Source organism: Taudactylus pleione, unplaced genomic scaffold (genome assembly GCF_031769625.1).
Source record: "Taudactylus pleione unplaced genomic scaffold, aTauple2 ptg001990l, whole genome shotgun sequence".
Classification (NCBI taxonomy): domain Eukaryota; kingdom Metazoa; phylum Chordata; class Amphibia; order Anura; family Myobatrachidae; genus Taudactylus; species Taudactylus pleione.
This window is the reverse complement of record NW_028286386.1, coordinates 9493872-9507573: the sequence shown is the minus strand read 5'-3', so window position 1 is coordinate 9507573 and position 13702 is coordinate 9493872. Positions and strand designations below refer to the sequence as shown.

General features: G+C 43.6%; 1 protein-coding gene across 3 annotated transcripts in view; it reads right to left on the bottom strand.

Annotated features, from left to right (window-relative positions):
• Positions 1–13702, bottom strand: part of ANO4 (anoctamin 4) — a 267991-nt gene that overhangs the window by 118011 nt on the left and 136278 nt on the right. For all 3 annotated transcript variants that reach the window (XM_088465536.1, XM_088465538.1, XM_088465537.1), the window contains one exon: positions 5179–5343. In XM_088465536.1, the coding sequence (XP_088321662.1) occupies positions 5179–5343 (165 nt within the window). The remainder of the gene's footprint in view (positions 1–5178; positions 5344–13702) is intronic.

Below are 13702 nucleotides of genomic sequence, written 5' to 3'. Positions count from 1 at the left end.
GTGAGGGTAAACCTGGAACGCAGGAGTGGCATGTGAGGATAAATCTGGTGCGCGTTAGATGTATGTGAGGGTAAATCCGGTGTGCAGGAGTGGCATGTGAGGGTAATTCTGGTGCACAGGAGTGGCATGTGAGGATAAAACTGGTGCAGGGGAGAGGTATGTGAGGGTAAATCTGGTGCACGGGAGTGGCATGTGAGGATAAATCTGGTGCGGGTTAGAGGTATGTGAGGGTAAATCTGGTGCGCAGGAGTGGCATGTGAGCATAAATCTGGTGTGCGGAAGAGGTATGTGAGGGTAAATCTGGTGACCAGGAGTGGCATGTGAGGATAAATCTGATGTGCGGAAGAGGTATGTGAGGGTAAATCTGGTGCGCAGGAGTGGAATGTGACGAAAAATCTTTTGCACAGGAGTGGCATGTGAGGATAAATCTGGTGCACGGAAGAGGTATGTGAGGGGAAATCTGGTTTGCAGGAGTGGAATGTGAGGATAAATCTTTTGCGCAGGAGTTGCATGTCAGGATAAATCTGGTGCACGGAAGAGGTATGTGAGGGTAAATCTGGTGCACAGGAGTGGTATGTGAGGATAAATCTGGTGCGCAGGAGTGGCATGTGAGGATAAATCTGGTGTGCAGGAGTGACATTTGAGGGTAAATCTGGTGCGCTGAAGAGGTATGTGAGGGTAAACCTGGAACGCAGGAGTGGCATGTGAGGATAAATCTGGTGCGCGGAAGATGTATGTGAGGGTAAATCTGGTGCACAGGAGTGGCATGTGAGGATAAATTTGGTGTGCAGGAGTGACATTTGAGGGTAAATCTGGTGCACTGAAGAGGTATGTGAGGGTAAACCTGGTGCGCAGGAGTGGCATGTGAGGATAAATCTGGTGCACGGAAGATGTATGTGAGGGTAAATCTGGTGCGCAAGAGTGGCATGTGAGGATAAATCTGGTGCGCAGGAGTGGCATGTGAGGATAAATCTGGTGTGCAGGAATGACATTTGAGGGTAAATCTGGTGCGCTGAAGAGGTATGTGAGGGTAAACCTGGTGCGCAGGAGTGGCATGTGAGGATAAATCTGGTGCGCGGAAGATGTATGTGAGGGTAAATCTGGTGCGCAGGAGTGGCATGTGAGGGTAAATCTGGTGTGCAGGAGTGGCATGTGAGGGTAAATCTGGTGCGCAGGAGTGGCATGCGAGGATAAAACTGGTGCGGGGGAGAGGTATGTGAGGGTAAAGCTGGTGCGCGGGAGTGGCATGTGAGGATAAATCTGGTGCGGGTTAGAGGTATCTGAGGGTAAATCTGGTGTGTGGAAGAGTTATGTGAAGATAAATCTGGTGTGCAGAAGAGTTATGTGTAGGTAAATCTGGTGCGCAGGAGTGGCATGTGAGGATAAATCTGGTGCGGGGTAGAGATATGTGAGGGTAAATCTGGTGCGCAGGAGTGACATGCGAGGATAAATCTGGTGCGCGGAAGATGTATGTGAGGGTAAATCTGGTGCACAGGAGTGGCATGTGAGGATAAATTTGGTGTGCAGGAGTGACATTTGAGGGTAAATCTGGTGCACTGAAGAGGTATGTGAGGGTAAACCTGGTGCGCAGGAGTGGCATGTGAGGATAAATCTGGTGCGTGGAAGATGTATGTGAGGGTAAATCTGGTGCGCAAGAGTGGCATGTGAGGATAAATCTGGTGCGCAGGAGTGGCATGTGAGGATAAATCTGGTGTGCAGGAGTGACATTTGAGGGTAAATCTGGTGCGCTGAAGAGGTATGTGAAGGTAAACCTGGTGCGCAGGAGTGGCATGTGAGGATAAATCTGGTGCGCGGAAGATGTATGTGAGGGTAAATCTGGTGCGCAGGAGTGGCATGTGAGGGTAAATCTGGTGTGCAGGAGTGGCATGTGAGGGTAAATCTGGTGCGCAGGAGTGGCATGCGAGGATAAAACTGGTGCGGGGGAGAGGTATGTGAGGGTAAAGCTGGTGCGCGGGAGTGGCATGTGAGGATAAATCTGGTGCGGGTTAGAGGTATCTGAGGGTAAATCTGGTGTGTGGAAGAGTTATGTGAAGATAAATCTGGTGTGCAGAAGAGTTATGTGTAGGTAAATCTGGTGCGCAGGAGTGGCATGTGAGGATAAATCTGGTGCGCGGAAGAGGTAAGTGAGGGTAAATCTGGTGCGCGGGAGTGGCATGTGAGGATAAATCTGGTGCGGGGTAGAGATATGTGAGGGTAAATCTGGTGCGCAGGAGTGACATGCGAGGATAAATCTGGTGCGCCGGAGTGTCATGTGGGGATAAATCTGGTGCGCAGGAGTGGCATGTGAGGATAAATCTAGTGGGGGGGGTGTAAGGTGAGGAATGACATAATGTGTGGGTTGGCAGATGAGGAAAGATCTGGTGGGCAGGAGTACCATGTCAGGAAAAATCTGGTGTGCAGGAGTAGCATGTGAGGAAAGATCAAGTGTGCAGGAGTGGCATGTTAGGTGAGGAAAGATCTGGTTGGCAGGAGTGGCATGCGAGGGAAAATTTGTTGTCTAGGAATGACATATGAGGAAAGATCTAGTTTGCAAATTTCCTTCTGCCCTCAGGGTGGCTGACAACTCCACCTCAAGGGGCTGGATGCAGCCTGTCAGTGGTGTGCCATGGCGTTTTTTTGGGCCCTAACCATTGCGTTCCCCTGGTGTGCCATTTATACCCCAGTCTGACACTGAGTGATCTTCTATTCTCGTGTCTCACAGTTTTCAGGCAGAACAATCAGAGAATAGACACTGCTGCCTTTAAACAGAAGATCCAGAAAGAAATATAGAAATAAGAGACTCTGGAGAATATAGCTCAACACCAGTTTATCCAAAGGAGATATGAAGATTGCTATATACTGTAGGTATTGAGAAATAATACTCATCTTTATTACATATACCAAAACAAATTGTTTTATTATGAAAATGTATCAGACTTGTCTACTCCCCTGGATTGTAGGATTGCCACATGTCCCAATCCCAACCTGACAGTACTGGTTTTGAAGTTCCAGTGAAGAAGGAAACTGGAGACAGACCTGTCAAATAAAGCAGCTCCATAAAGGATAATGAAGTGTGCATCTGATGGGGGATGTCAGGTGTTGCAAAGTTACAGTCAGCCCCTGAGAGTTTCTGCATCTGCTACTTTTTTTTTTTAAATACCTACAGCCGCAGAGTTCCAGTGTTATATTATATGCTGTTCTCCCTGTATGTACTGTACAAGAAAAAGGATATAATTTATTTAACACCAGATTGTCTATCAACTTGACTGTCACAGGCTGATATTACTCTATTCTCAGCTCCTACTGTGAATTGCAACAGCCAATCATCATTCACAGCAGGAGAGAAGGATCTGACAACCTATAACTCAAGCTGATAGACACTCCAGCATTGGGCAAAGGAGCTCATTCAGACCCACTCACTTACTGCGGCTGCTCGCTCCCAGCGTTTTTAAATTTTGCAAAGTGACGTCAAAGCAGCCGCTCGCTCGGCAAGGCATAAGCACGCCTACTATGTCTTGGCGAGCGATTACTTTGTGTTTATAGATGCCAACCAGCCTGTCTATAGCTGCCCACTTGCATACGTCATTTCCAGGAAGTATATTCAACCATTGGTACATCGGGTTACATCGGATCTGGCCGCAGCGCTTGCGGTTGACTGTACCCTACCACAAGCACTGCGAGCACTTCAGTGTATTTTTCAACCAGGTGACATGCATTATGACACTGCCTGTTAATTATGCACGCCCCAGAAACGCAGAGAAAACACTCTGGCACGCCTGCGTCCCTAACTCCACTCCCCCTTTCCTACTGTCCTGACCCTGTTACCACCCACAAACGGCCTCTCCTGTCACTCATTCCACTGGGCTGTCTTTGCATGGCGAGCGAGCAAAATCCAATCTATCATACTAGTTTGCGCACGCGCATTGCGAACTACACGCATGCGCACATTAGCGAACATCGTCTGCAACGAGCGACCACTTGCTTGCGAGTGGGTCTGAATGAGCTCCAAGGTGCAATCCAAAATAGGCGAGTAGTGGGCTCCAGTGGTTGAACTTTACACCAGGCCACCAAAACAGCAGTCTCAATTGTAGTGGGGTCACTTGAATGGCTCTGTGTTCGCTGGGACCATCAGAATGAGCTGGAGTCACTAGAATGGACCCTGCAATAACTGTGTCACCAGAACATACATTGCAATTACTGTGGTCATCAGAACATGCTTTGCAATTAATGTGGTCATCAGAACATGCTATGCAATTAGTATAGTCATCAGAACATGCTATGCAATTACTGTGGTCATCAGAACATGCTATGCAATTGCTGTGGTCATCAGAACATGCTATGCAATTGCTGTGGTCATCAGAACATGCTATGCAATTGCTGTGGTCATCAGAACATGCTATGCAATTACTGTGGTCACCAGAACATGCTATGCATTTACTGTGGTCAGGTCATCAAAACATGTTCTGCAATTACTGTGGTCAGGTCATCAGAATGTGTTCTGCAATTACACTGGGCCGCACTGGGTGACAATATCCAAAGGGGTGACACCAAAATAGGAGAGCTGCTCTGGACATGGAGAGAGGAAGGGGAAAGATTGTGAGCTGCCCCAGCAGCTGCAGGAGCGCTGGGGAAGCCCACTGTGTGCCGAGAACTGGAGGCATTAACGCCTCCCGGATCGGCACACATAGGTGGTGTGGCTTTGTATGTGAAGCCACGCCCCCTTCGAGCGCGCAAAGCATTTCAGTCCTTCCGCACTGGGTGTCACAGAGGTAAGTGACGCCTCTGATTACAGCAGAATTAAATTGGTATTGATGGTCACTGGAATATTTTGTACATTATAATGGAATCTGTGTACTTCACTGTGCTCAGATCTGTATATTGTCTACGTTTTTTAAACCTTAGTTTCCATAATAGTGAATCCTTTCCAGTATTACCTTTACCAAAAGGTGGCAGCCCTAACAGCAGCTGACCAAACAGCAAGCAAGTGTAAACCACCAGTGTATGACAAGAGTGGACATTTTTTTTTATTGTAGAAGTCTATAAACTTTACGCAATATATATATATATATATATATATATATATACACAAATGTTATTATCAGCAGGCACATAAATCATTGTGTGTGAATGCTTACGTATCTCACTTGTATATTTATTTTCATTTACATTGAATATTACCTCTTTCTCCATCTGCAATCCTTCTGCCCTAATATTCCTTTCAAAAATCTCCCTTTTCTCTGATTGGAGACTTGATTTTTTATATACTAGTATGTAATCAATACGGCATTTTCCATCATTGAAAAATAAGCCATTTGTTCTGTTTTTCTCTGGCACACTCGGAATCTGACAAAGAAATACAAATAGTGACTTGAGACATGCTGTATTATTCACTGTGCTTATTAATGCGGTTTATGTTCATACACATAGGCTCATCACAAGAAGATACGTAAATGTCATATTTAGCATCTCCACTTATCAAAGGAATTCCCACTGAAGCACAGTATGCAATAAATACACATAATATTTACATTTAAACAATATTCTTGCATCTGTATCTTACAGTAAATCATATAGGAGCTGATTTACAGTTGCTCATGAGTGAGCCACCACATTGCCTGCACTGAAACATATGCAAATATTCACTGACATGGACAGATATGCACATCTATGTAGCTGCACTGCCACCCATCCACCCGCTTTAAGATGTAATCATCTCGGTCAGTGTGCGTTTGTATCAGCCCATGGTGCAAGACATCTGTCACAACACGTTTCCTTTGTGTAAATGCCTAAACAGCTCTTAAACACATTACAAAAAACTAACACAATTCTGCATTCTATGTTCTATTGCACTATACATAGACAAATATCTAGTCTATAAAAACTGTACGTAAGTACTTTGAAGCTCACCTGCTTAAATCTCTTGTGTCCTTTTTCCATAATAGTTCACGGTTTAATATCTATTAAAAGTTTGAGCTAAAAGATTCTTTAAAATAACTCCAGCTCCGCAATGTAGCTCAAGAAATCACTGAAGCTCAAAGAAATGTGAAAATAATGAGCACAATCTGAACAAGCCAGCTAAAAAGTCATGACCGATCTCATTTCTTAGGCTTGTATTTCTAGGGCAGAGGACAAGAAGCCGAATGAAACCTCACATAAATCCTTGTGTTTGAATTCCCCTGCATCCACATGTGTCTGGTGTCACTTTTGCCAAAAGCTCAAAGTTATAAAACAACTTTTACATTTATATGTCTTGTTGGAATAGATTTTATTCTTGACAATGAGCAGTTATTATGGTCTCAGTGTAAGATGTAAGCTATCTAGAAAATACTGCAACACTCCCAACTAGAGTTTGGCAAAAGAGTTTTAAACTATATACACAAAACAGGCCAGGGTGTACTGTAACATATCACTGACCATAAAATAATTTTTTATTAATCGCATCTGTTTTTATAGGATATTATTGAGCAAAGCTATTGATTTGTGAGTCCTGGACTGTTAAAAAGAGTACTTGTGATCTTCAGTTTAGCTCCGTATCTCTGACTTTTTTGGCACATATTTCGAAAAACCAGGCACACTTATACAAAACTGCACAAACCTTGACTTATGTCCATACACAGCAATATAAAAGATACACTCATAGACAAGGGTTGGGTATGGGATCCCGGCGGCCAGGATGCTGCCAGTCAGAATACAGACAGTGGCATCCCGACAGTCAGAATCCCGACACCCATTGGTAAGTACTCTTAATGCTAACCTCTACCCCTAACCCTCCCCCTTAGTTGCCTAACCCTCCCCCCTAGTGCCTAACCCTACACCTAAACTTTCCCTAACAGATATGGCATCCCTAACAGATTCGGGATGCCGGCGGTCAGGATACTGGAGCTTTCCAGCGCCAGTAATTAGACCGTCGGCATCCTGCACGCCCGGATGCTGACTACATCCCCATAGACACATCTACATCAGTTTTAATTAATCCAACACCAAAGTCAATAGCAAAGCCATGATCCATTTTACTTTTTATATCTAGGGGTATACAGATTAATTGGGAGAAGGTGTATCAACTGCTAGTACCTGTTCTTCAAGTCTGGAAGTTGTGGAAACACAATATAAAGTACTGTCGAGGTGGTATCGTTGCCCGGATACATTACATAATTTTTTTCCGGGATTGTCTCTGCTTTGCTGGCAATGTCATCAGGACAGGGGTTCGTTATTCCATATATGGTGGGACTGCCCATTGATTGTCCAATTTTGGAGAAAGATTATAGACAGTGGCATCCCGACAGTCAGAATCCCGACACCCATTGGTAAGTACTCTTAATGCTAACCTTTTGGAGAAAGATTATAGCCTTGACATCAGAGATTATGGGTTCACCTGTCCCGGCTGGCCCTGATTTTTGGCTCTTATCGCACTCATATATACCCATTTCTAAATATAAAAAATCTTTACTCAAACATCTGAATAATGCAGCCAGAACAGTGATACCAGTCTGTTGGCGTTCTTCTGTACCTCCCTCACCCTGGGAATGGTTCCAACGCATAGATTTCTTTATGTCAATGGACGAAATGTGTTATTCGACCTCTGAAAAGCATTCTGATTATGTGACACTGTGGTTTGGTTGGATGGACTTCAAATCTTCTTCTTCCTATAAGGATTTGATACCCCGAGATCAAGTATAAGTAACTGTTTTCCTGGGCTATAATATGTAGCTTTGGTTATATATTTGCCAACTAGAACTTGAATGGCCACATACATTTATTTTATTATATATTAGATATCTGTCTTCTGCTCTAGATCATTCCTTATGCCTCCCCCTCCCTCCTTTTTTCCCTTGTGTATCGCTGTTTTTTGTCTTGTATTATGTTTATATGTTTTGATTGTATTATTATTTTTTGCAGTTTTATGAATACATACAAATTGGATATCGCACTGGTGTTTTTTTGTGCATCTTGTTTATTATATTGTATATTGTTTGTTCAGTATTTCTTTTTCTCTGTTCTGCTATCATATAGTCAGGTCCATAAATATTGGGATATTGACAGAATTTTCATATTTTGTCCTCTATTCACCACCACAATGGCTTTGAAATGAAACAAACAAGATGTAATTTAACTGCAGACTTTCAGATTTAATTTCAGGGTAATTACATCCAAATCAGGTGAACGGTGTAGGAATTACAACGGTTTCTATATGTGCCTCCCACTTTTTAAGGGGCCAAAAGTAATGGGACAAACTAAACAATCATAAATCTAACTTTCACTTTTTAATACTTTGTTGCAAATCCTTTGCAGACAATTACAGCCTGAAGTCTGCAACGCATAGACATCACCAGACACTGGGTTTCATCCCTGGTGATGCTCTGCCAGGCCTCTACTGCAAATGTCTTCAGTTCCTGCTTGTTCTTGGGGCATTTTCCCTTCAGTTTTGTCTTCATCAAGTGAAATGCATGCTCAATCGGATTCAGGTCAGGGGATTGACTTGGCCATTGCATAACATTCCACTTTTTAGCCTTACAAAACTCTTTGGTTGCTTTTGCAGTATGCTTCGGGTCATTGTCCATCTGCACTGTGAAGTGCTGTCCAATGAGTTCTGAAGCATTTGACTGAATATGAGCATACAATATTGCCCGAAACACTTCAGAATTCATTCTGCTGCTTTTGTCAGCAGTCACATCATCAATAAATACAAGGGAACCAGTTCCATTGGCAGCCATACATGCCCACGTCATGACACTACCACCACCATGCTTCACTGATGAGGTGGTATGTTTTGGATCATGAGCAGTTCCTTTCCTTCTCTTCTCTTCCCATCACTCTGGTACAAGTTGATCTTTGTCTCATCTGTCAATAGGATGTTGTTCTAGAACTGTAATGGCTTTTTTAGATGTTCTTTGGCAAACTCTACTCTGGTCTTCATGTTTTTGTGGCTCACCAATGGTTTGCATCTTGTGATGAACCCTCTATATTCACTCTTGTGAAGTCTTCTCTTGATTGTTGACTTTGACACATATACATCTACCTTCTGGAGAGTGTTCTTGATTTGGCCAACTGTTGTGAAGGGGTTTTTCTTCACCAGGGAAATAATTCTTTTGTCATCCACCACAGTTGTTTTCCGTGGTCTTCCGGGTCTTTTGGTGTTGCTGAGCTCTCCGGTGCGTTCTTTCTTTTTAAGAATGTTCCAAACAGTTGATTTGGCCACACCTAATGTTTTTGCTATCTCTCTGATGGGTTTGTTTTGATTTTTCAGCCTAATGATGGCTTGCTTCACTGATATTGACAGCTCTTTGGATCTCATATTGAGAGTTGACAGCAACTGATTCCAAATGCAAATGTCACACCTAGAATCAACTCCAGACCTTTTACCTGCTTAACTGATAATGAAATAACGAGGGAATAGCCCACACCTGTCCATGAAATAGCTTTTGAGTTGATAGTCCCATTACTTTTGGCCCTTTAAAAAGTGGGAGGCACATATTGAAACCGTTATAATTCCTACACCGTTCACCCGATTTGGATGTAATTACCCTCAAATTAAATCTGAAAGTCTGCAGTTAAAGCACATCTTGTTTGTTTCATTTCAAAACCATTGTGTTGGTGAATAGAGGCCAAAATCTGAAAATTCTTTCAATGTCCGAATATTTATGAACCTGACTGTATGTTTATTGAAAAATATACAAAAATAACTTTGAAAATAAAGAATTTATAAAAAAAAAAAAAACTGGCATATAGGGGAAAACAAACGTGATAGTAGAAAGTGTGTTCTGATTTTTTCACGCAAAAATCCATACAAACAATAAGGCTCTTATGCTTCATAATAAACAAACAAAAGCACTTAATAAAATGTGAGCATTTCCCTACAACATTGCTCAATATCTCTTAAATACACTTTATACAGTAAAGCATGTTTCAGTGTCCAGATGAGTCATTGTCCATACATGTAGGAGCATCATCCCCAGTCTAAATCCAAAGATTGTATCCTGCGTAATTAAGTCACACATTACCAAGGAATGGGCACAAACGGGCAGCAGATGAAGAAGTCTGGTCTGTCTCTCACCACGCATGAGAAATAGGCCGGGTGCACATGTGTATCCTAGCAGACCCGAAGCCCGATGGAAGGATATATTGGGCGGCTGTTTGGTGTACGACCGTGCGATATACCCTTCCATCCCACATTTACCTGCATGCAGTCATCAGATTGGTCAGCCCATCTGATGTGCAGCACGTAATATGGATGAGCCCACTGACGGCATATGTAATTGAGTGTACACACTATGCGATGTGAATGAAATGTTGTTCCAATTTGCCTGAAAGCGATATATCGCCTAATGTGTACTCGGTCTACTTTGGCCAAATGCATTCATATTTTAGGCAAATCTCTCACAACCAACTGTATATTTAACTGACGCTACCCAACCCTAAAATGCAAGGCCAGAGTCTAGCAAGCTTTCACCATTCTCACCTTGGCCAGTGCAAGCTAACTTTATCCTGTTCTGCCAAGTTGCTGTATCCACCTTTCTTTTCAAAGAAGCCAAATTTCCATACTTTTGGAGTGAGTAACGGAACAGAGCCATCTATATATTGCATTATAGCGTACAAAACAAGCTGAATTTTCTACACTCCCACAAGAAATGGCAGAAAGACCTGTTTCTCTACAACATATTGGTCTTTGTCCTTCATAATACATTATTAATCTTATTGCAGTAGGACACACCCTATGCAAAATATACAGCTGTACAAAATATACAGCTGTATCTATGAGCATGCGCTAGCATATATGCTAATTTACCATCAAAAAGGGTTCAATAACATATATTATCATGTGGCACAACAGTATGCAATTATGACCCAGAGTGGGTGCTATTATTATATAGCTTTAGGGATGCCAATATAGAGGAGCATTGACGCGGCCCGGCGCTTAACCATATATTTTCAAATATATGCAACAAAGACCTCTGGATTTCTATTATCATGTAGTATTCAAGTCTTTGTGCTGGTTTTATTGCAGCGTGCTGGAGGGAAACTTTCTTTTTTTCTGTACTCAATAACATATATGCCTGATGTACGTTTCCTTAATCACAATGTGTTATGTTCTGGGTAGTTTGTGGACCCGGGGTGGTAGCAGGAGCAATCACAGAAGCAGATTTGTAAATAAAACTAGGATTTTTAATAAGTGCTTGAGTAGACATATAATGTGGCAGTAAATAAAAGTCCAGGAAAATATAAATGTGCACAAGAATTCTGTGGTGGGAGCAAAAGGGTTAATGTCCAGGTAGAAACAATTAGAGCTGTCCAGGTGTGCAGGTAGTGAAACTGAAAATAATCAAGCCAGGTTTGCAGGTAGTGAACTGAAAATAATCAAGCCAGGTTTGTAGGTAGTGAACTGAAGCGCAGGATGTCAGCAGGCTCAGGCACTCAGGTATGGGCAAGGGTGGTGGAGGTAGCGGGGTAGTCCAGTGGGAACTAGGAGCTGACAGGCAGACTGGCAGACAGCGAATTCACAGGAACATAATAAGCACAGAGAACTCCCTCTCAGCTAGGCTGAGATACACGTTGCACTGGCAAAGAAGGAAGGCACTGACCCTTCCTAAATACCCCATGCCGTGCTGTTACTGGCCAGAGGGAACATGTGACTCACCAGGATTGGCCAGCCGCATCACATGGCCAGAAGGCAAGATGGCGGCGCCCATGCCAAACGGAACGGAGACGCCGCCAGGCCTCACCAGCGCAGAGTGACAACAGGGCCGCACAACAACGCGCGCAGCCAAAGCCCCCCGCCAGACACCAGCTCCGCCACCAGACAGCCCGCGCCACAACGACCTCACAGGTAACACCCGCCTAGTGCCATGCTGAAATACCCTGGCCGTGACACAATGTTTGTAGAAGCTTCATGATAGGATCAGGTGTGTTCATTTCCCATACTGTACCCCCAAAGCATGCCTGAATTAATTTTGGCCTCCTAGACAATCTTGTCCCACCTAAACACCCTAGAACTATTCCACAGTCCATTCCATCCTACAGAGCATAATTCCATTAATTTCTCATTCTGCCATAGTGAGCAACTGGATCAAATCCTGCCAAGAATACCCAACCACAAATTTGTGTGTGGAGGTCCAGAAGGTCCTGTAACAGAGCACAGCCAGACCCCATTTGCTCAACTAAGAAAATCTCAAATGTTGCTTGAGCACATCTTTCACTGGTCCTCACTGCAATGGATATAGGTGGAATGGCACTAAGTACACATTAAAACATGAGTTATATGTAAATATAAACCTTTTAATATGATGCAAAAATCGATAAACAGTGCTAATCAGCAGGAGACAATGTAGCAATGATAAACATGTACAAATATAACAATTTCTCTGCAACAATAAATATGTAGAAAAGAAGATATTGTCCTGTAGCAACTGCAACAATTGTAGCAAAAGGATGAATGTAACTGAACAAGTGAGTGTCCGTTCCAAGGAGAATATAAAGCTCCAAAAAATGGTATAATGTCAGTGCTGGTTAACAGCCATGGATTAGACAAAAGTTAATGGAAGTACCCTGGAAGTTGAACTGACATATAGTCTGGATGGCATGTGTACCACTCCTGAAAATGAATGGCTCATAATAAATACGCTCACCTCGTGGCCGTGATGTATGAACTCTCCAGAGAAGGATGCGGTGCCACCCTAAGGGTGGAGAAGGCTGGTTCGTGGCTGGAGGTGCCTTGGGGTGAGTGGAAGTGCTGATGCACGTGTGGGAGCAATGGAGCTGTGAGCTCTGAAGGTCCAAGGGTGCGGCAGTGTGTAACAGCCGGCGGATGGATCATGTATTCCTAAGGAATACAGAAAGGAATACAGAGACCTCTTCTTTTTTATTCAACTGTTCCATTATTGCATCATTGCATGATCCATCCAGCCAGTGGATTGATACATCACCCGGATTTCCTCTAACTCCAAGCCCTATTTGAGCCAGCACAGGTTTCGACCACCAGCTGCGGCTCAGTATTGCGAGCTTCATACACGCCGCTAACATCTCTCTGGAGAGAGTTACCTCACTGCTGGGAGTCCTACTGCCCACCGCCGGCTCTTAGCGCCATTCCACCTATATCCATTCCAGTTTTCTGGCACTTTCTCTGTGCCAATTGGAAGTGGTGGCATACTCCCAAGTGGAGGGCAGCTTCCTACATATTTGATTTTAAATATCATAATTACCGATTCACACTCCTTCTTGGCGCTTGGTATTTTCTGTGTATTACTGTTCCTCACTGACCTGTACTGATAGACGGTGCCTTGCTCTGTTTCTTGGTGCAGGTGTTTGGCTTTGATTTTCTTCTCCCATGCCATAATCTTGCTCTCCTCTATAGGAGCTGGAGGGCAGCTTCACTGTAAACTTGTAGATGTGGGCATGTGACCACTGACATCAGGCTGTTGCCAAATTGAAATGATCCAGCATATTTAAACCACTCTGGGAGTCAGTATCACGGCCAGAGAATTAGGGTTACTCCAGATCTCCATAGCTGCCTCCTGTATTGCTAGTTTTACATCAGATTACTAACCAGCCCATTTCTGACAACTGTCTCCTTCTATTCCCTTGGCACCACTACTTTGACATTTGGGCTTGACCCTTGGCTAGTCCTACGATCCTCTTGGTTGCTCCACTGGTACCACATCTGTGACTTCTGGTTTTGACCCTTGGCCTTTAAGACTATATACTTATTCTG